Here is a 19808-nt window from a genome sequence, read left to right as displayed (position 1 = left end):
GATAACTAAGGGGTTGTACACAGTCATCTGATACAACGAGGATTCATGAAGGGCTATACATGTTGGGTGAAGCATGGAGAGTAAGAATTAGGAAGTGGAGCAGCAGCAGACAGAAGTGGTGCGCATAATCAGGAAGATGAAGATGGGCATGACATGTTTATACCTTTTCCATTGGGCGGTGAAATGGTTGATGTGGATCACGATCTGCTGCAAGACATGTTACGTGACGTTGAGGACCCAGCCCAGAATGAGAGAGATTCCATGAAGTTCAGCAGGTTGGTCAGTGATTCCGAGACACCTCTGTACGCTGGATGCAAAGCAAAACACACTAAGTTGTCAGTTACCTTGGACCTAATGAAGCTGAAGGCAAGTAGTGGATGGACAGATAAGAGTTTCACAGATCTTTTAGGAATTTTGAAGGCTATGCTTCCTGCTGAGAACACATTGCTCGAGACGACATACGAAGCAAAGCAGGTTCTGTGTCCACTGGGGTTAGAGGTCCGTAGAATTTACACTTGTCCAAACAACCGCATATTGTACCACAAGCAATATGCGGACTTGGATGCTTGTCCTGTCTGCAAGGCTTCTCGATACAAGCGAAAGAAAAGTGTTGACGAAGGAAAGAAGTCAAAGAGGGGTGGTCCGGCAAAGGTTGTGTGGTATCTACCTATCATTGATCGTTTCAAGAGAATCTTTGCCAACCCGAACGAAGCGAAGTTAGTACGTTGGCATGCCACGGAGAGAAGGAATGACGGTATGCTTAAACACCTAGCGGATTCGATTGAATGGAGGAATATCGATCGAAAACCACTGCACCAGGCGGTCGTCCGCCAAAGAGACCTGCCTCTGCTCCTTCAGCCCCTCCTGCTCAAGATCGTCATGCACAATCTTACGATGTGCAGTTGCAGTACGACACGGATTTTGGGGAGGACCGAACGGAGGCCAACAGCAAGGCGATTCATGAACCCCCACCGATGAAGAAGAGCAGGAAGACACACTCTTCCCCTCAGAGAATTACTCTCGATAAACCCGAAGCAAAGGGGAGAGGAAGGGGAGGAAAGGTGCAGGCCTCGCTTCTAGCTCCAAGGAAGCTAGATCTGGGCAAGGGCCAGGAAGAGACTAAGGGTAAAGAGGTCAAGAAGAAATACGTCGCTCCACAGGAGTTCCAACTAGGCATGCCATTGGTTGGAGATGACGTGATTGCCGCAATGGGCACCGCTTGCAAGGACCTTCACGTATACTACATGGAGAAATCTAATGCCAAGAGGCCGAATAAAGCTACCGATATCCTTGGAGAGCACGATGGAAAGCCATTCCTTGGTCCAACAAATTATATCGTGGTCGACTTCAAGGATCTATTCGACCTCTGTAGGCTCCGAGCGGTGGACACAAGCCTCCTTAAGTGCTACTCCTTGTAAGTATTTGTCGCCCAACTCAATCTGCTAATAACAATCGGTTTAACTCGCTTACAAGATCGTTTATCTTGTGTGTAGGTTAAGTTGGCAATGGTGTCAGAAGAATGCACCGGAAGTTGCCTTCCTTGATCCACAAGTGGTCACTGTCACAAATCTCTAGAATGACCGTCAAGGAATGGTCAACTACATCTACGACACCTCGTGGTACCGCCGAGACAAGGGGTACATTATGTGCGCCTATAATCAATAGTAAGTGTGTTATCTAAATGTTAACAGTGAAATTTGGTAAGCCCAAAGTTACCATCGGTTTAGAGTCAGTATCGGCTTCAAAGTTCTAGAATCTGCCGATGGGAGTCAAGTCGCCACGATGTCGTGTTCTTGGTGGAGTCGGATCAATCAAAGGAAGCTTATCTAGAAGAGTTCGAGTTCAAGAAGGATGCGACATGACAGTTATCTATTAATTAGGCATAGTTTGTTAGTTTCCTTTTATCTTTAGGAAAGTGTGTTTAGTGTCCGATAAGGACTTTATCTTTTCCTTTTTAGTTTCTTTCTTGTCCGACAAGGACTAGTATCTCCCTATGGGTATAAATATATACACCCGGGGTCATTGTAATCTATCAATCTATCGATCAATAATACTCTCGGTGCATCGCCACCCTCTTCCCTAAGGTTTTTACTTATCTTCCGACGGAACTTGGGCACTTGACGCAGGGCTGCATCGGCTTTCGATCTCCAGCGAAGGGGTAAGTCCTACGTTCTGTCGGCCCTGGTGAATCTGTCGGCTACGTTGGTGTTGTTCAAGGCTGCATCGATTCGATCTCTTGGATCGCTCTGGTTTGGTTGATATATTTGCCTACCTGATATCTCAATTCTATCTCTAATTGCATTGTGCTTAGAGACGCATCGATTTAGTTGGGACTGTCTCGGTTAGGTCTGATCTCCTGTCTTAGCCGATATATCGCTACAATCATAATGCTGTTCTAAATAGATTTGTTATATCCATCACATTAGACATATCTATCGGCTCATCGAGTATTAGATTATCATATACAATCTCGTGCTGCATCGGTTAGGTTCGATCTACTAGATTGTTGTTGATAATATAAGTCTTGTTAAGCCGATAGGTTCATGCTAATGTTTTATCGGGGTGCTAGCCGATAAGTTATCTGGACGTTGCATCGGCTTGTAGGGATTGCATATACATATAAGTTGGATTTAGCCAATGGCAACAAAGGTTTCACTGCTTAATCTAATCTTGTGGATCTTATGACATCGGACCTCCAGCCGATGTGTGCTTTAACCTTCGGATCAATATTTGTTCTACTATTTCATATTGTTAGCCGATTGGTTTCTACTGGATTATATTGCTATATTATATTATCATCAGCCGATTGCCTTTATATCGTTATCTACATTGGACATATAGCTGATTGCTTAAACCCTATCGCTATTGGCTGGTATCGGCATCGGCTATTATCGGCTATCGGCTGGAACTACTCCATCGGCTTGTCAGCCGATCGGCTGTTTGATCTATTATTTGCAAATCTTGTCAATTGCAGGATTAAACTGACTGGCACGCCCGCATCTCATTAATCTTTGGACCTGCACAGGAGCTAAGCAGATCTCCCAGGCCGGTGTGTTCAATTTTTTCATCAACACTAAATATAGACAACAACATGACACATTCCTTCAGTACTTAATTAACTTTCACTATATTAATGCTGAGTAAAATGCACTAGTGGTCCTTAAACTTGTCAGCAGGTTTCACTTAGGTCCACGAACTTGCAAAGCGCACATCGAGACCCCTAAACTTGGTTTATTGTATCATCCCGGTCCAAAGCCGCGTTTGACCGTGGTCTTGCCTACGTGGCACTCCACGTGGACGATGAAATGGATTTTTTTTATTTTTTCTCCCTTCTTCCTTCTCTTTTCTCTTTTATGAAAAGACGATGACGTGTATGAGGCATTTTCATCTTTTCAACAAGGAAGAAAGAGAAAAAAAAAGAAGGAAGAAGAGAGAAAAAATAAAAAAAATCCATGTCATCGTCCACATGGCGTGCCACATAGGCAAGACCACGGTCAAACGCAGCTTTGGACCGGGATGATACAATAAACCAAGTTTAGGGACCTTAATGTGCGTTTTGCAAGTTCGTAGACCTAAGTGAAACCTCCTGACAAGTTTAAGGACCGCTGGTGCATTTTACTCATTAATGCTGCAGTGTTCATTGGATCCTTCTGGTCATAACACCTAAGTGGAGTACATGTCACTACCTGAACTCCAGAATTGATAAGAACGCATATGATTGGACCCCAATTCAACTAGCGATAGATGAAGCGTGGGCCCAATACGTGCAAAGAGAAGGCCTCAGGAAGACAGGACATGCCACCCTCATCCAAAAAAAGACTTCCCGGTGAAGCAACAAATAGGTGATCAGTGCGGATTCCATGTGTGCCACAACATGCGCCTTCTGTACAGAGAAAAGGTGAAGACTTTGGCTGAGTTTGAGGTTGGTGGTCTCAATTGTGATAGACTAACTACATTTTAGTACTTATATATGATCGATCAACTAATCTCGAATTATGACAATGTAGGGCACAATTACCAAGTCTCTGCCTACCAGCTTTGAGGAGGTTCGCGAGGAGATAGCCAGCTTCATCCTCCGCGAAATAATTAACCCCAAAGGAATGTTTAGGCTTAAACTAAAATGATGAACAATGTTGAACTTTTATGTTTAGGCAATGATGAACACTGATTATGTAACTGTGATGATGTAACTGTGATGCTTATATTTATGTATATATTTCATATGTTTATGTTAAGACTTGCTAAATAAATATTTGATCCAATTAACTCAGTTTTGCAAGTGAAATATGATAAATATTTGCATGGATGTGAAATATGTGAATTGATGTGAAATATGTGAATGGATATGAAATATGAGATGGTTGTGAATATGTGGTTGTGTGAAATATATTGATGTCTGTGTATGAATGCATATGTATGACTGGGTGATGCTGGGGAACTGGGGATATTGGATATCTGTGTTTGTTTCTATCATTTTTGCAGAGGGCATGGCTAGGAAAGGCCTAAGGCTAGCCAAAAAACAAAATTAATTTTTTTTTGGATTATACTCATCTGTGACGGGCCATAACTAAATGCCCGATTGAGATGATGGTCATCTGTGATGGGCCGTACTTAATGCCCGATTGGGATGAGTATTATCTGTGACGGGCTCTAGTTTAGGCCCGATTGAGGTCTGTAGTCATCTGCGACGGGATGTAGTTTAGGCCCGATTGAGATGAGTATCATCTGTGACGTGCTCTAGTTTAGGCCCGATTGAGGTTAGTAGTCATATGTGACGGGCTCTATTTGTGGCCCGATTGAGATAGGTCATCTGTGACGGGCTATAGTTTGACTGGTAGACTGGGTCAAAGCTATCGGTGACGGGCTTCAATTAGGGCCCGATTGAGATAGGTTCATCAGTGACGGCCATTTACTCGATTGAGATTACTTTTCACACCAGTGACTTTTAGCCTGTGACGGACACCGTGCCCGATTGAGATGGGGCTTACCGCCCGTTTGAGATGAGGGTATCCGTTCTAGTGTACGAGACGAATTTATTAAGCCTAATTAATGTCATTAGCAAATATTTACTGTAGCATAACACATTGTCAAATCATGACGTAATTAGGATCAAAAGATTCGTCTCGCAATTTACATGCAAACTATGCAATTGGTTTTTTTCGTTCACATTTAATGCTCCATGCATGTGTCCAAACATTTGATGTGACAAAAATTTTGGAAGTTTTAAGGGAACTAAACACTGCCTATTTCTTAAAAATAAATACTGTTATACTATAAGACGCAGTACGTTTTTCTTATATACAACCAAGGGTTAATTTTGTTCCATGCCATTGCAAATCATCATATTAGAAAGATATCATTACTATTCACCTATTTGGAACCATGCCATTACAATTCTTTCTTTATGCTAGAAAAAATGTCCGTACATTGCAACAGGTGAATGCTATTTTAATCTTATTATTGTTATACGGTTTAGTTATAATCAAATTCACCGTGGGAATTCAGTTGGATATTTTTTTTTTAGAAAATCATGAGCTGCAATTAGGAATCCGACTTTCATCTCAAGTTAGCATGCGAGTTATTTTAAAGAGATTTCTTATACGACTCCTTTTGTATTTCCAAAAGCAAACGAATTTAAAATCTGACTCAAACAAGTATCTGTATTTCCAAAAGCGAACGAAATTAAAAACCCGACTCAAATACGGATGATGTACCAAAATACCGGTAAAAACATCTTCAATTTTTATAATAGTAGAGATAATATATGACATTTTGTACACCTTGGCCGCTATTGGACCCACGAGCATGCAATTGTATTTTTGAATCACCCAAAATGCCCCTGCAACATATCTTATCTCCACCAGCTAACTTGTGGGCCCCACGCCCTTCCTCGGGATGAGCTGCTCGAGGCACGACAAGCACTGTGAGCTCCTCCGTGATGGACATCCAAAAGAGCGTGGTGCAGCTAAACGATGAAAGAGAGCTTCTCCAACGCAGGGTTGTATTGGAGGTCAAGGTCCTTGGCCTTGATGTGGGTGCGAAAGATGTCAAGCTCGGTGAGGTTGGATGAATATGTCAGCGCGAGGGCGGAGGTAGTCGGTGTCGGGAAATGACTTCCCGAGATCAAGATAGAGGCGATGGAAGGAGGCAACAAGGGGGCAGGGGAGGAGGTCGTCGCTATTGAGGAGGAGGTTGGTGCCCATGAGCACCTATGGTCCCTTGTGCTTGCTAGCAGCTCCACCTCTGCCTTGATGTCGGTGTGGCGGATGCCGAGCACAAGAAGGTTGGGGAAGATGTCAGCGCGCGGGGCGAAGGTGGTCGATGTTGAGGAACAACTTCTAGTGACCAAGGTAGAGGCGGTGGAGGAACATGACACTGAGGACATAGGTGAGAGAGGGGTGCTGGGGCAAAGGTCATCATCGTTGGGTAGGAGGTTGGCACCTACGAGCACCTCGCGTCCCTCATTCTCTTTTGTTGTTCCACCTCCAACATGTCCTCCTTTCCCGCTCCTCAGTGGCCCTTGTTGGCTTGCCTCCTCCAGATCCAGCTTGGCTAGAATGGGAACCACCACCAAAACTCATAGGTGGTGCGGCTAGCGACAAAGAAGTGGCTGTAGCTGCCCATGGCTTGCCACTCCAGTCACCGGTGGTGGGAGAGGGTCACCGGGGCGAGGGAGAGAAGGAAATTGTCGATAGCACGCGCGAAGAAGAAGATAAGGTTGGGGAAGACAAGATAAATGGACGGGGTATTTTGGTCCATATATAAAAAATACGGTATGTAAAAATTTGGTCATTGGATATGCATAACGACACCCTTAGAATTTAACAAAATACCAATGGTATTGAACCAAATTGACGAACAACAAAGATATTTTCTTAGTACAGCTGATTTGTAATGGCATATTGGCATGGATGATATTAACCCAACAGACAAACCGTTCATAATCCGTATGGCTACTTTGGTCGCTGGTACATTGTACATATAGTGATCTACATATTTGTGTTCATTCATTAAGTCTATTCGTTATCTGTGCATTGGAGTAAATGGACATTGATACATGCATGATGCATACAAGTATTTATAACCCACATGCAATATCTTGATTTGCTATTGTCTAGGAAATAGTAGAGATGATGTATGCATCGAGTTTGTTACTAGAGTAAATATAGTATGAGAGAGTTATTAGTTTTTCTTGGTCTTGATGTACTATGAAATATGTAGATCAATTTGGAATAAGGGATTACTATGTAGCTAGCTACTAGGTCGCACGTGCACGCATGTGTAGCGTTGAAAGTAGTTTTTGGTCGAGCTAGCTTCTTCTCGAATGGAAGAGTAAATCTCGATGAAGGAATTCCTGAACACGAGGGTGTCTCGATCTGGCGGAGAAAATTAGATTGATTAGAGTATCGTGCGTGCAAGTGATCTTTTTCATCTGTGTCGAGGAAGGAAACAGACATCTTTCGCCCGTCGACCACATTCTCCAATGCTGAATTTAATGGCCAACTGCGTAGTCGTACTCGTACCTGATGTTGAGATTCCCTTCGATCCTGTACAAAAATGCCCATGTATGAGAACAAGTTTAATATATATAATCAACTACTAGCTACAAATTATCTATAAGTTAATTTAATAGCTAATTTATATAATAGTCATATACAAAATATACTACACTGTTAATATCGATGTTCGTTAGAACAGGTACGTACAATAGCCTGATACAACCATCGATATTACATCTGAGCCTTTGACGACGAAATATGTAACTTAAAGAATATACCGGAAAAAATACATACTCTCTCTAGGTCATAATATTTACAGATTTGCTAAACTACATTAAATCCAAGTCTAAATCACCTTCATATCTACGTCACAATCAGTGCTACAATGAGCTTATTATCCAACAATATTGATGAGCACCGATGATCAGGCGTCGACCCCAATCAGTTGTAGGCTTACAAAAGATTGGTTGATGGGGTGGGTGTGGGCCGCTCGGACCGCTCCTACCAAACAGTGGGCTCAGTACGTGTGCGTCACACCTGCTGGCCTAGAACTTAATCGAATATCGAGGCCCATAAACTTTTATATATATATGATATATCATACCATAAAATGGAAAAGATCAAAAATAGATTCGCATGCCCGGTACAATGGAGATGCCCAACTGCAAATCATACAAAACCATGCCATTTTAGATTTAGCAATCTTCAATACTAATTTGACTTGGGTACCCAAAACCTGGTAAACATCGATCCAGGACATACACTTGTCTATAGGCACACAAATACGAGTAAAAATCAGACTAAAACGACTGATTGCTAGATTCTCAGTGAAGCATCAGTGTATTTTCATCCAGGAGCAGCCATATCTTCTCATCCCAAGGGTCCAGCGTCGCATCAAATTTTACATACACAAATATTAACATGCCGTAACAGTGACAGCAAGTCCGTACATAGTAACCTTCCCTGTGATATGAACTGCTAAGTCAACTGGGTGTGCTCGGGCATAGGAGCAGGATTATTTATCATTCCTGTCCACTTGAATTCTACGGGTCAACGGACTCATCAGAGTCACTCCTCTCTGCCTCAGCTTCTTCGCCATTTGCAGCAGGTTGTTTGACATTAGGTTTGGTTGCTGGAGCTGGTCCCGCTTTCTTACGATCGCCACCTTCTCCTGCCCTTAGAATTGCACTGGCATTCTGGTCTATCAACCGAGTCAAGGCATTTTGCATATATGCCGATAGGGCATAAATAGTGAAAAAAACTTTTTATATATAAACATGGCATAGAATGGATCAACCAGTGAAGTAGGGAACCAAATGCAGTTACATACTCCCTCCATTTTCATATTAAGTTGTTTTGACTTTGCTCAAAGTCAAATTGCTTTAAGTTTGACTAAGTTTGTGGATATATATAGTAATATTTATAACACTAAATTAGTTTCATTAAATATATAATTAAATATATTTGTTTTGGGTCAAAAATATTACTTTTATATATATGTAGTAATATTTATAACATCAAATTAGTTTCATTAAATTTATAATTGAATATATTTGTTTTGGGTTAAAAATATTACTTTTTTTTCTATAAACTTAGTCAAACTTAAAGCAATTTGACTTTGAGCAAAGTCAAAACGACTTATAGTCTGAAATGGAGGGAGTAACTAGTTGCATGTATGATTATTTCAACGGAACAAACTATGATGAAAATGATGTTGAGTCAATTGTAATTAAGGCAACATGTGAGTGGAACATAAGCAAGCAACAAAAACCAAAAGGATACTGATAGATACCCCATGCATAATACTAATGAGATCCTTCTCAACTCGGTGAACAAGTTCAGCCTACATAAAAGAGTGAAGAGCAATCACCGTTATGATTGAGAAAGTGTTTCCGTGAACATGAAAAACAACAGATCTAAAGGGAAGGCACAGAATACATTCAAATCAGGCTCCCTGCGGAAACGCCGCCTGCGTGCGTCCCTCATTGGAGGAGTAAGACCATGCTTGTATTCAACTCCTTCTGGAGCAGGATCTTCTTCTTCTCTTACCATAATCATCTGTTATAATCTCAACAGGAGAGTCTTAAAAGCCTACAGTTAATAAAACAGATCTTATACACAAAACCTATGCTTTACCTGACCAATATCAGCTGTTTTAATTAGCACTGAATCATCATATGTCTTGTATGACTCCACAACAGTTGGGAGATCCAAGAGTGATGCAGGAAAGCTTTCATTCCCAATCATAAATGTGCCATTTCTTCCATCCTCTATAGCATGAAAAATACCATCAATCCACAGGTTCAACAAATATTAGATAAAAAATTCACATCCTGATAACAATACCAGGGTATTATAATTTAAGTTGTGTCAGTCAAACATAAAGATAACATTGTCTTCAACCCACAACTAGAAGTGAGTGAATAAAGTACATATGTGTAGATACGCACAAATAGAATACTTTAGAACATATTAGCACAAACCATAGTTTCAGCATCTATAGAGTATAAGTTGTCAAGCAAGAACATTCCATGCCACCATGAGAAGGCCTAAACACTTGAAATTATAATTACTTAAGTCATTTTTTATGTTTCCACAAATGATTAGGGCATTATTAGGCAGTTGGAGTGTTGGACTAAGTGGAAGGTTAATCATAACTGAGAATACAACCCTGGCTATATAAATTTTTGGAAAAGGGAGATGTTAACAGAATGATATAAGGTCTCCAAACATCCTAAATTGTGGCTATCATTTGCATTCCCTAAATCATGTATTTTTTAAATATAACATCTGCTGCTCACATCCTACGCCTATGGTTATGGTTATCTACCGATTGCCATATAGAAAACAGTGCGAACAGGCACAGAGCGTATATAGGATTGCCCTATGCGTATGGTTATCTATGTATCTACATAAGCTGGAAAGCAAATTCTTCCTTAATACAGTGCCAACAGGCACAGATCGGCGACTCTCCACCTACACCTCGCGCGAAAGAACCGACAGGCGCATTTCGCCGAACACCATAAGGGGCAGACGGAAAAGGTAAAAAAAATAAAAATGGAGGGGAAAGAGAGGAGGGGCGGCGGGGAGCACCTGAGAAGGAGAGGTCGAGGGACGCGTCTTCGGGGTTGGAAGAGGAGGAGGCGGCGGCGGATTCGTTCATGAGGCGCTCGATCCGCTCCGCGACGGAGGGGGGAACCCGGAGGATGAACTGCTCCTCCATCCCCAAATCCCCCACCCCAATTCGTCCCCAGGCGAGAGCGACTTGATTGCTTGGTTGCGGAGTGGTGGAGCGGGCGGTGAATCCCGGCGAGGGTGGGGTGGGGGTCGCCTCGCCGGCTGCGGTGGAGGGAGTCTGAGTGTCGCCGGAAGCAGATGAGATGGGGCTGGGTGGGGGAGGGAGACGAGTGAGCGAGCGAGCCCGACCGCCAGGGCTTCACCGGTCTCAGAAAACGGTCCGGTTTTTTAAGGTTTAACCGGTAGCCTCCGGCCCAACTTTTTTTTTTTTTATCAATCTGATTCTTGCTACTAAGGGTGTGTTTAGTTCACGCTAAAATTGAAAGTTTGGTTGAAATTTGAACGATGTGACGGAAAAATTGAAAGTTTTGTGTGTAGAAAAGTTTTGATGTGATGGAAAAGTTAGAAGTTTGGAACTAAACTCGGCGTAAGTAGTTTTTATTGGGCACACCTAGGTATCTTTTTTTTTCCAAGGAGTCCCCTCTGCCCTGCCCACTAACAAATGGATTAAGTCTGTGTTCTTACAGGTTTCCCAACTCATCTCTATCTTTTTTACACGCACGCTTTTCAAACTGCTAAACGGTACGTTTTTTTGCAAAAAGTTTCTATATGAAAGTTGCTTAAAAAAATCATATTAATCCATTATTGAAAAAAATTAGCTAATACTTATTTAATCACGCGCTAATAGATCGTTCCGTTTTCCGTGCGCACTGTTCTGATTGGGATTGAGCTCCAGCGAACACAGCCTAAGTCTATTTTACCACCATCAACCACAAAAAGCAGGTAAAACACATCCATTATCTTCAAAACCCGGTGTAAATTACCTCCTTCAGTGGTTTGGCAAGTGGTTTTTACTAACGTGGCTGCTGGACCGTGGTTGGCTCGCTGAGTTGGCATGTGGGACCCACATATCAGCGATTTCCACCTCATATATCCTTTTCTTCACCTCCCCTTTTCCTTTTCCTTTCTTTAATCTTCCTCCTCTCCCTCTTTTTTTCCCGCACCAAGAGAGCCTGTGAGGGCTACTGTGGTAGTGAGCCAGCTCCGAGGATGGCAGCCACGACGAGGGAGGGAGAGTGGGCTGCAGCAACGACGGTGGCGACATCGTAGAAGCAGCAATCGCAGTAGGTGGCGAGAGAGAGAGGAGGCTGCGGTAGCGGTGTCGAAGCGGAAGTAGAAGGTGGCTGTTGCAGCGGGGCGGGATAGGAGGTTGCGGCGGCGGCAAGCGACGATGACGGTGGCGGTCAAAGTAGTAGGCGGTAGTTGTGGCGGTGAGGGAGAGGAGGCGGCCGAGATGGTAGCAGCGGCGTCGTCGTCGAAGCGAAAGCAGCAGGCGGCTGTGGTGGTAGTGAGGAAGAGGAGGATGTTGCAGTAACGGTCGAAGCAACAAGCGACAAGCCGACGACAGCGATGATGTCGACGCGAAGACTCTCGCTTCCTCCTCTCCCTTCTCTCCTCCTCGGTGACCATTGTCCGACACTACCGCCCTGATTGACGACTGCCGATCGCTGCCATCATCTTCATCTCGAAGCGCCAACACTACATCAGTCTAGGCTAACCGACGGTCCTTCTCGTTGGGAAAAGATAAAAGAGATGATAGAGAGAGGATTTAATGATTCAGAGACATGTAGGTTCCACCTGCTACATCAGCAAAAACCGCTTTTCAAACCATCAAAGGAATCAATTTATAATGGTTAGATGGGTGAGGCATTATACTCGGTTTTGTTGTTAAAGGAAGTGATTCAATATGGAGCAAGATATGAGGGAGGGAAAGTAAACTTATTTCCTAGCAAATAGCATCAGGCTCATGGGCCGATTGGGCTAGATCCATAGCAAATGCTCCTGGGCTAAAAATCTTGAAGCCCTACAAACAAAATAATAGCGCCCACCGTGGGGCTCGAACCCACGACCACAAGGTTAAGAGCCTTGCGCTCTACCGACTGAGCTAGACGGGCTTGCATATTAAAATTTGCCAGTAAATTTAAGAATAGTGAAAACCAGCTTGCTAGACGTATTTACCACGTGCCAATTATCCAATAAGTGGTGACCAGTGGCCAACTGGCCATTATATGTTCAACCTAGTATTACTCCATGATTACCTATTGAAGCGTTGTACTACTACCATACGCTATATAGTGGTTAGTGGGTGCGTGTATATAACATCCTAATGGTATATATATATACAATATGAAGACACAATTATGCTATATTCAAGTTCGTTTGTAGCGCACGAAAGGGGCTGGTGGCATCGAACTATATCAATACCAATTAACTCTTTCTTCTTTGCCTTTAATTTTGTCTTGTGAATCAGGATATATATTAATTGATCCATCCGTCTCAAATTATAAACATTTTAAAACTTTAATATAGTCTTTAAGATGCTACTTTAACCAACATCTATAGAAGTAAGATGTTTTAAATAAAAAGAGTTGCATATTAAGATAGTTTGTTTAGTGATGAATTTAGTAACATCATTTTTACATGATTGATTTTTTTTATTAATAGTCAAAGTTAAAAATATTTGTCTTAGCACTATTCTAAAAATACTTATATTTTGAAACAGAGGGAATACCATATCATTATCGATAGATGTATACATATAGTATCATTCATTAATTCGTACTCCATCCATCCCATAAAAAAACAACCTTAGTACCGGATGTGACACATCCTAGCACAAACGAATCGTGGTTAATTAGAATATGTCAAATTCGATCATAGATTCATTTTTTAGGAGAATGAGAAAGTACATGCCACATCACCAATAATAGCACATGCCAAAAGCTAGCTACTCTATATACTCTATTCGTTTTATATTATAAGACTTTCTAGCATTGCATATATTTATATAGATGTTAATTAATCTAGACACATATGTGACAATGCTAGAAAGTCTTATAATATAAAATGGAGGAAGTGGGTCGTACCCGCCGCGTGTACACTTATGATCATCAACACCTGGTACAATTCTGGCTGTACGATTTCAGATGTATCTCTCATGATCATCGACAAAATTGCATTCCAAGACAACCTCAAAGTCATATGGGAATAATTCCTTTCACTGTTATTAGCCCCTCCTTTCCATCATTCCAGATGTGCTGCAAACGGCTTTTAAAGGTTTTTGCCCGTCGATGTCAATCTATACACAACAACATATCGATCGTTATAGGATCTTTACACAGAACAATTTAATTAATTTATGCGCAAGAGCGAGAGGTTATATTTTTTTTTCCTGCGTTTAGAAATGGCGCGCCGGACCAATTTTTGGTTTGGCCACGGCACAGGGCGTGTACGATTGTACTTTGTAGCTACTTACACCGTGTTTAGTTCCAAACTTTTTCTTTAAACTCTAACTTTTTATCACATCAAAACTTTCATATACACATATAAACTTCTAACTTTTCCGTCATATCGTTCCAATTTCAACCAAAATGAAAACAAACTGCTTTCAAAGGTTAGATGTGCAGCCGCCTGATAGAACTGGACTTTAATTTGTGTCTCCTAAAGAATGCTTTGCCCTAGCCGCTAATCCTAACAATGCTAGGCCCAAAAAATAAACTTCCATTAATTACTGAGAAAATTCTTTTGCGTAAAGTTGAGTTTTAGCATGACCTTTGCCATGACTAGAAATCCTCGTATGTTCTTTTGTACTGAATGATTTTGGATAATTATTCGAAGTAAAACGTATTAACTTTTCTAATTAGAGTACTGTCACAAGCTGACCACTAACTTTTCTAATAACAAAATTGCAAGCCTATCTATCTCTGCTAGAAAAAAAATTCAGTTATGAAAAGTATTTAAGGGTCCAAAATTTTCCAAATAACCAAAAAATTGAAATATACAAATTTCAACCAAAATTGAAGGAAGCATGGAGAGGAAGTATTGGAATTCAAATTTGTTCAAAAGTATACTACTCATATATGCTTGCTAACTGTTTGGCAGATATTCAATTATTTATTTCTTTTTCATAGCCAAATCGTTTTTTAGTTGAGTTTTGATTTAGGTGAGATTTCTCACATAATTATAACCAAGTGGAAACATAGTCATTTTGAGGAAAAAAACAAACAATATGATAGCAAAATGGGGAATTATGAAATAGAAACAAAAACTAGGTCTATATGCATGGAGCAAAACCCAGTGATACGGAAAAGATGAAGTGAAACCTCAATGCAAAAGAGGAATTTTCCCTCTATTATTATATGTCCAAGCCACATAATTGTATTCCTTGTCATTTATTTTAGGCTGTCTTAGAGTTAATTAATGTGCACATATACTTCATTCCTATTAAAAAAACAAGTCGCACTATACATACAACTCTCAATTATATCGTCCTACAATAGAGTAATAATGATACAACTATACATCAATCAACGATACAAAGATTCACATTCATGATAAGCCCTTGATCAAATAGTCGTATATGATCGTAGGATATCAAGTCGTATGTATAAAGAGAAACGCCCAGGGGTTTTCCGGCTAGTGCCATGAGATGGTGGGCTAGACGATCTGGGTTCGAAGCCTCATCCATTCTAATTATTTGATATTAGATCCTTCTCTAATATTCGCGTATTTTAAGTTGTATGTATAGAAATTTCCTAATCGGCGACACCATCTGACGATCTTCACTTACCAATATAACACCCCCCCCCCTCCCCGCACGCTCTTAAAAAAAGGAATTGTGGGGGATGCATGCCACACGGGGACTGGAACATGATGTACATGCAAATGTATGTCATCCGATTAAATTCACCGTGCATCCATACAAGCAGCAAGTCAAACAAACTACTACTGTGTCACTAAATGGTTACATATCCATAATTTGAGAACTCTCGCGTCGCCCCTCCCCTTGGGCGACACGGGAGGCGACGCCCCCGCCGGCGCGCGTTCCACCCCTCCTCCCTCCTCCGCCTCGCCACTGCCCGAGCGGCCGCCGGCAAAGCCGCGCGGCGCAAGGACGGCGGCGGCGGGGCTTCGACTTCGTGCCAAGCTCGGGTAGAGGGGGACTGCCCGGGGCGGCGGAAATCGCCTAGATCCGTGCCTCCCGGAAGGATCTGGCAGGGAGGCAGTCGGCGGCGGCGGGGCCGAGCGGTCGTGCTGACGGCGATGACTGGAGGTGTGGCGACGGTGGTCGGAGGTAGGGTGGCGACGGAGGAGACCTCCAGATCCGCCTGGATCTGGTGGGGTGTGGCCGGCGACGGCGTCCACTGGTGGGGGCGTCGGCGGCAGCGACGGCATGCGGCCGGACGGTGGCCGGCCTAGCTGGCGATGGCGATTGGCAACGACGGCGGCGGCAACAGCTGACGGTGGTGGTGGCTTGATGTCGACTGCCGACGGTGGTGGTGGCAGTGGCAGTGGCTAGAGATGGCGACGGCCGACGGCGGCGGCGACAGCAGCTGACGGCTGCGGTGGCCGACGATGGCGGCTAGCGATGGCGGCAGTAGCAGGCGGCGGCAGTGGCTGGTGATGGCGACTGCCGACAACGGCGGTGGCAGCAGCTGGCGGCTACGTCGGCTGGCGATGGCGACTGGTGACGGCGGCAGTGGCAAATGGCGGTGGGAGGAGGCACGGTGGTGACCGTGGCTGCGGCGGGAGGAGGCACGGTGGTGGCGACTGTGCCTGAGGTGGGAGGAGGCATGGTGGCCTCGGGCGGCTAGCCAAGAGCGTGGCAGACGGCTGCATTGGACCGGCGTGGCGGCGTTTGGAGGAGGGGTCGGAGTCTGGCTTGGCGCAGAGAGGCGCGGGCGGCGGAGATGGAGGCCGGCTCAGCGCGAGAGGCGCGGGCGGTGAAGATGGAGGCCGGCTTGGCGCGAGAGGCGCGGCCGATGGAGGGAGGCCGGATTGGCGCGAGAGGCGCGTCCAGTGGAGGAGGCCGGAATGGCGCGAGAGGCGCGGCCGGCGGTGGAAGAGGCGACCTCGGTGCGTGGTGGAGCTGCCGGTGGGTGTGGCGCGGTCTTCGGCGCACGAAGATTGGCCGGCGAGGGGCGTCGGTGCAGGTGCCGCACATGTCGGCAGAGTTTGAGTGGTGGTGGAGCATCGGTGCGTCAACCGTGGATTCGCAGGTGGTGAGCCGCGGGTGAAAACCCAGCCCGGCTTTGGCCGGACCGACAACGATCCTGAGGGCGTTGTCGTGCTGTCTCACCCCTCAAGGGTGGTTGCCGGGCGAAAGCTTAGTCTTGGCTCTCAGCCTGACGGACGGCGGCGGCGGTTTTTCCGTCGCTTCTCTTCTTGAAGATATCGTTTTGGCACCCTCTTGTTGTAGGGCGATCTCGTCTGTGTTCCGTTGTGGTCTAACGGCGGCCGGTCCGGTGCTAACCTTCTCCGGTCATGTGTGTTGCCACTGTCGGTGTGTGGGTGGTGGTTTTTTTCCTTTTTCCTGGTTACGACCCTTATGGGTTATAATCTTGTAATTTTTTCCTGCTCTATCAATAGAACTTCGCACCGTCTCGTGCGAGTCGTTCAAAAAACATATCCATAATTTAGTTTATATATGTTTTATGTCGTCTATTATATATCTATCGGTCAAATTAAATTGCCTGGCTTGCAGAGACTATCAAAGAAGTCACTCGGACTACCGGTGATGTGCGCGCAATTCAATCAACACAATGATCAGTCGCTGATGTTGGATATTCTATTTTTCAGGTTGAGGAATCACAAACTACATGCAACTTGCAAACCACTGCGCAGAAATAACAATTATGCATATTTTGACCAACTTGTAATGAAGCTGTGATTTTTATAATTCACAGTCGCTGGACTTGCCAACTCTGTAATAATAATTGGCTGCAACTTTTTTAATCCGAAGCAAATGCAGAAATGAATTCCACTATCCAAAAATATCTATATATATAGTCATGCACTCCTATTGTAATTATTCTTCACAAACAAATTGAAAAATAATTATACACAAATATAAATATTGCAAACTTAATTCACAATACTGTTTGGACATTTATATGTACACGTACACAACACACAATATTTTTGGAGTTCCTATAAATAATGCAATTTGATCTTCCATCTGGTTAATGCTGCACAACATAAGATAGCATGAAGATTAGCTGACCATGCCGGATTGATATGGGCCACCTCCGAATAAGGACAACCTATATTTCAGGCCCAGCCCCGCTTGAGGCCTCTCACAATGCACTGAGCTGGCGCGGAACCTCGCTGCGCCTGCTCAGTTTTTGGTCGACGTGGAGGGAGGGACCGTGCTTTTGCTAGGTTTCTCGTCCCCTACCTGAGCAACGCAATACTTAGTTGTGGCAAGGGCGCGAGCGGGCGGGGAAAAGGGAGGCACGCGTGCTGTGGGCGGCGTTTCTTTGCTGCCCCGTTCCCTCGCGCCGAATCGCCCTCCAGCGGAATCATCGACGAACTGATGAAATCAACTCAAACACACAGCGAATTCTACCCCAAACCACCACAGATGCGGACCAAACCGCTGAAATCAACTCAAGTCAACTCAAATCACCCCAAACCACGCTGAAATCAACTCAAATCACCCCAAACCAACAGATCTGGACAATGCAAGAAAAGAACGGCGGCGGCGGCTGCTGCGCTCGCCGTGGCGGCCTGTGCCGCGTGGCTTTGCCGCTCCCCAGGGTCCGGCGGCGCTGCTCGAGGTCCCCCTCAGCAAGGTCGCCGCGGTGGAGGCGTGCCCCGCTCGAGCCTTTCCCCTCCTCCTCCGCCAGCGCCCACGCTTCCGCCTCGCCGCCGCCGCCACCATGAGGCAGCAGCTCGACTTCGACTTCGCCACCGGCCGGAACGTCGAGAGCGGTCCTCCCCACCGCCTTTGCCAGGTCGACGCTGAGCTCTGCCGCCACGCCGAAGGTCAACGCCGAGCTCCGCCGCCACGCGCGTCGAGCACATTGACGCCGAGCTCCGCTGCGGCAGCCGGGGACGCCACCCACCGCCGAAGCCGCCGCCGACCGCGCCGACTGCCGAAGCCTGCCGCCGCGGCGTGGGAGGCGAGGAGGCGCGGCGACATGGGAGGAGAGGAGAAGGAGGCGCGACGACGGACCGAGAGGAGGAGGGCGGCTAAGGCGGAGTGGGAGGAGGCGAGGCGCGAGCTCGCGACTGGGAGGAGGAGAGTTCGAGAGAAGCTAAGGGCAGGTGGGGAAATTTTATTGCCCCGCTACCCGTGTCCACGTGCCCGAGGTCACGCGCACTGTGAACTCGGTTACCTCCCACACTACATTCCTCCAATTAAGCCACACAACCAGAGGTGCTTGCACTGTGGGATGGGTGTCTTATTTGGGCCAACGTTTTGGGCTTAGGGTACGGGCCCCATAGCTTGCACTGTGAGAGGCCTAAGTTCTCCATCAGGACCTCGAAAAGTTAATTACTACTCCAATACTATATAATGGTAAAATTAAAAGGCCCTCAAGTAGTTACTATATATAAACAAACCCTTACTTACATCAGATTTCATGCCACGGGCGGTCGAATAACCATAACTAAACGAGTTGTTTACACCGTACATATAGTTATGGTGATTCTTAATTAATTTGAGGGTAAAGGTGACAAGAAAAATACACTATACACAAGGCCAAACTCAATTTATGGAATTAACCAGACAACCATGTCATGGCGCAGGCATATATGCATGTCAGCCAAAAGGAAGGACAAATTACTGAAAAAAAAAAGAGATGATTATGTACACTGATGAGTGATGCAACTGATGCAAAGGCGAAAGAATAATCATGAAGAGACAAATTCCAATAAAGAAGATGTTTACAGGTGACGATCCAAGATTTGGATGGATTTATTTATCTGGATGTTGCTTTAGAGTGCGGAGGACTATCCCAAAAAGAAACAGTTATCTAACTTGGGCTAAACAAAGTGGTGGATAGGTCATTTTCAACCAGATTACCTGGACATTAGGCCACCTAAATTTGCACTCTCTACAACCTCCGAGATAATTTGCTGCTCTACTTTAATTATATTTGGGGCTTCGTAATCCCAACGCCATTAAATCAAACTGTCACTGATCACATGACTCGTCTATATTACTGTTCACCAACAGTACTACTTGGTCCATTTTGTTCAGTACTAGTAATAAGCATGTAGCGTACT

General features: G+C 44.6%; 1 protein-coding gene and 1 non-coding gene across 2 annotated transcripts; both read right to left on the bottom strand.

The window, feature by feature from the left end:
• Positions 1 to 8282: 8282 nt before the first annotated feature.
• Positions 8283 to 10939, bottom strand: LOC127773436 (transcription initiation factor TFIID subunit 7-like). Its single transcript, XM_052299495.1, has 5 exons — positions 10593 to 10939; positions 9636 to 9769; positions 9438 to 9557; positions 9282 to 9342; positions 8283 to 8700 (listed from the first exon to the last, which is right to left on the bottom strand). The coding sequence occupies exons 1-5, from the start codon at positions 10720 to 10722 to the stop codon at positions 8543 to 8545; spliced, it is 603 nt and encodes a 200-aa protein (XP_052155455.1). The 5' UTR covers positions 10723 to 10939; the 3' UTR covers positions 8283 to 8542.
• Positions 10940 to 12618: 1679 nt separating this feature from the next.
• Positions 12619 to 12691, bottom strand: TRNAK-CUU (transfer RNA lysine (anticodon CUU)). Its single transcript has one exon. It is a non-coding gene; the product is annotated as a tRNA-Lys (tRNA).
• Between the last annotated feature and the right edge of the window lie 7117 nt (positions 12692 to 19808).

Source organism: Oryza glaberrima, chromosome 5, assembly GCF_000147395.1.
Source record: "Oryza glaberrima chromosome 5, OglaRS2, whole genome shotgun sequence".
In the NCBI taxonomy this organism is placed as follows: Eukaryota; Viridiplantae; Streptophyta; class Magnoliopsida; order Poales; family Poaceae; genus Oryza; species Oryza glaberrima.
The sequence above is the reverse complement of the archived record's forward strand: the minus strand, read 5'-3'. Positions and strand labels throughout refer to the sequence as shown.

Coding starts and splice junctions, on each gene's coding strand:
- LOC127773436 (XM_052299495.1), bottom strand. CDS start 10,722: ATGGAGGAGCAGTTCATCCTCCGGGTTCCCCCCTCCGTCGCGGAGCGG. Junction 9,770..10,592: donor CCTCGACCTCTCCTTCTCAG/GTGCTCCCCGCC, acceptor TTCATGCTATAG/AGGATGGAAGAAATGGCACA. Junction 9,558..9,635: donor AAACAGCTGATATTGGTCAG/GTAAAGCATAGG, acceptor AGATTATAACAG/ATGATTATGGTAAGAGAAGA.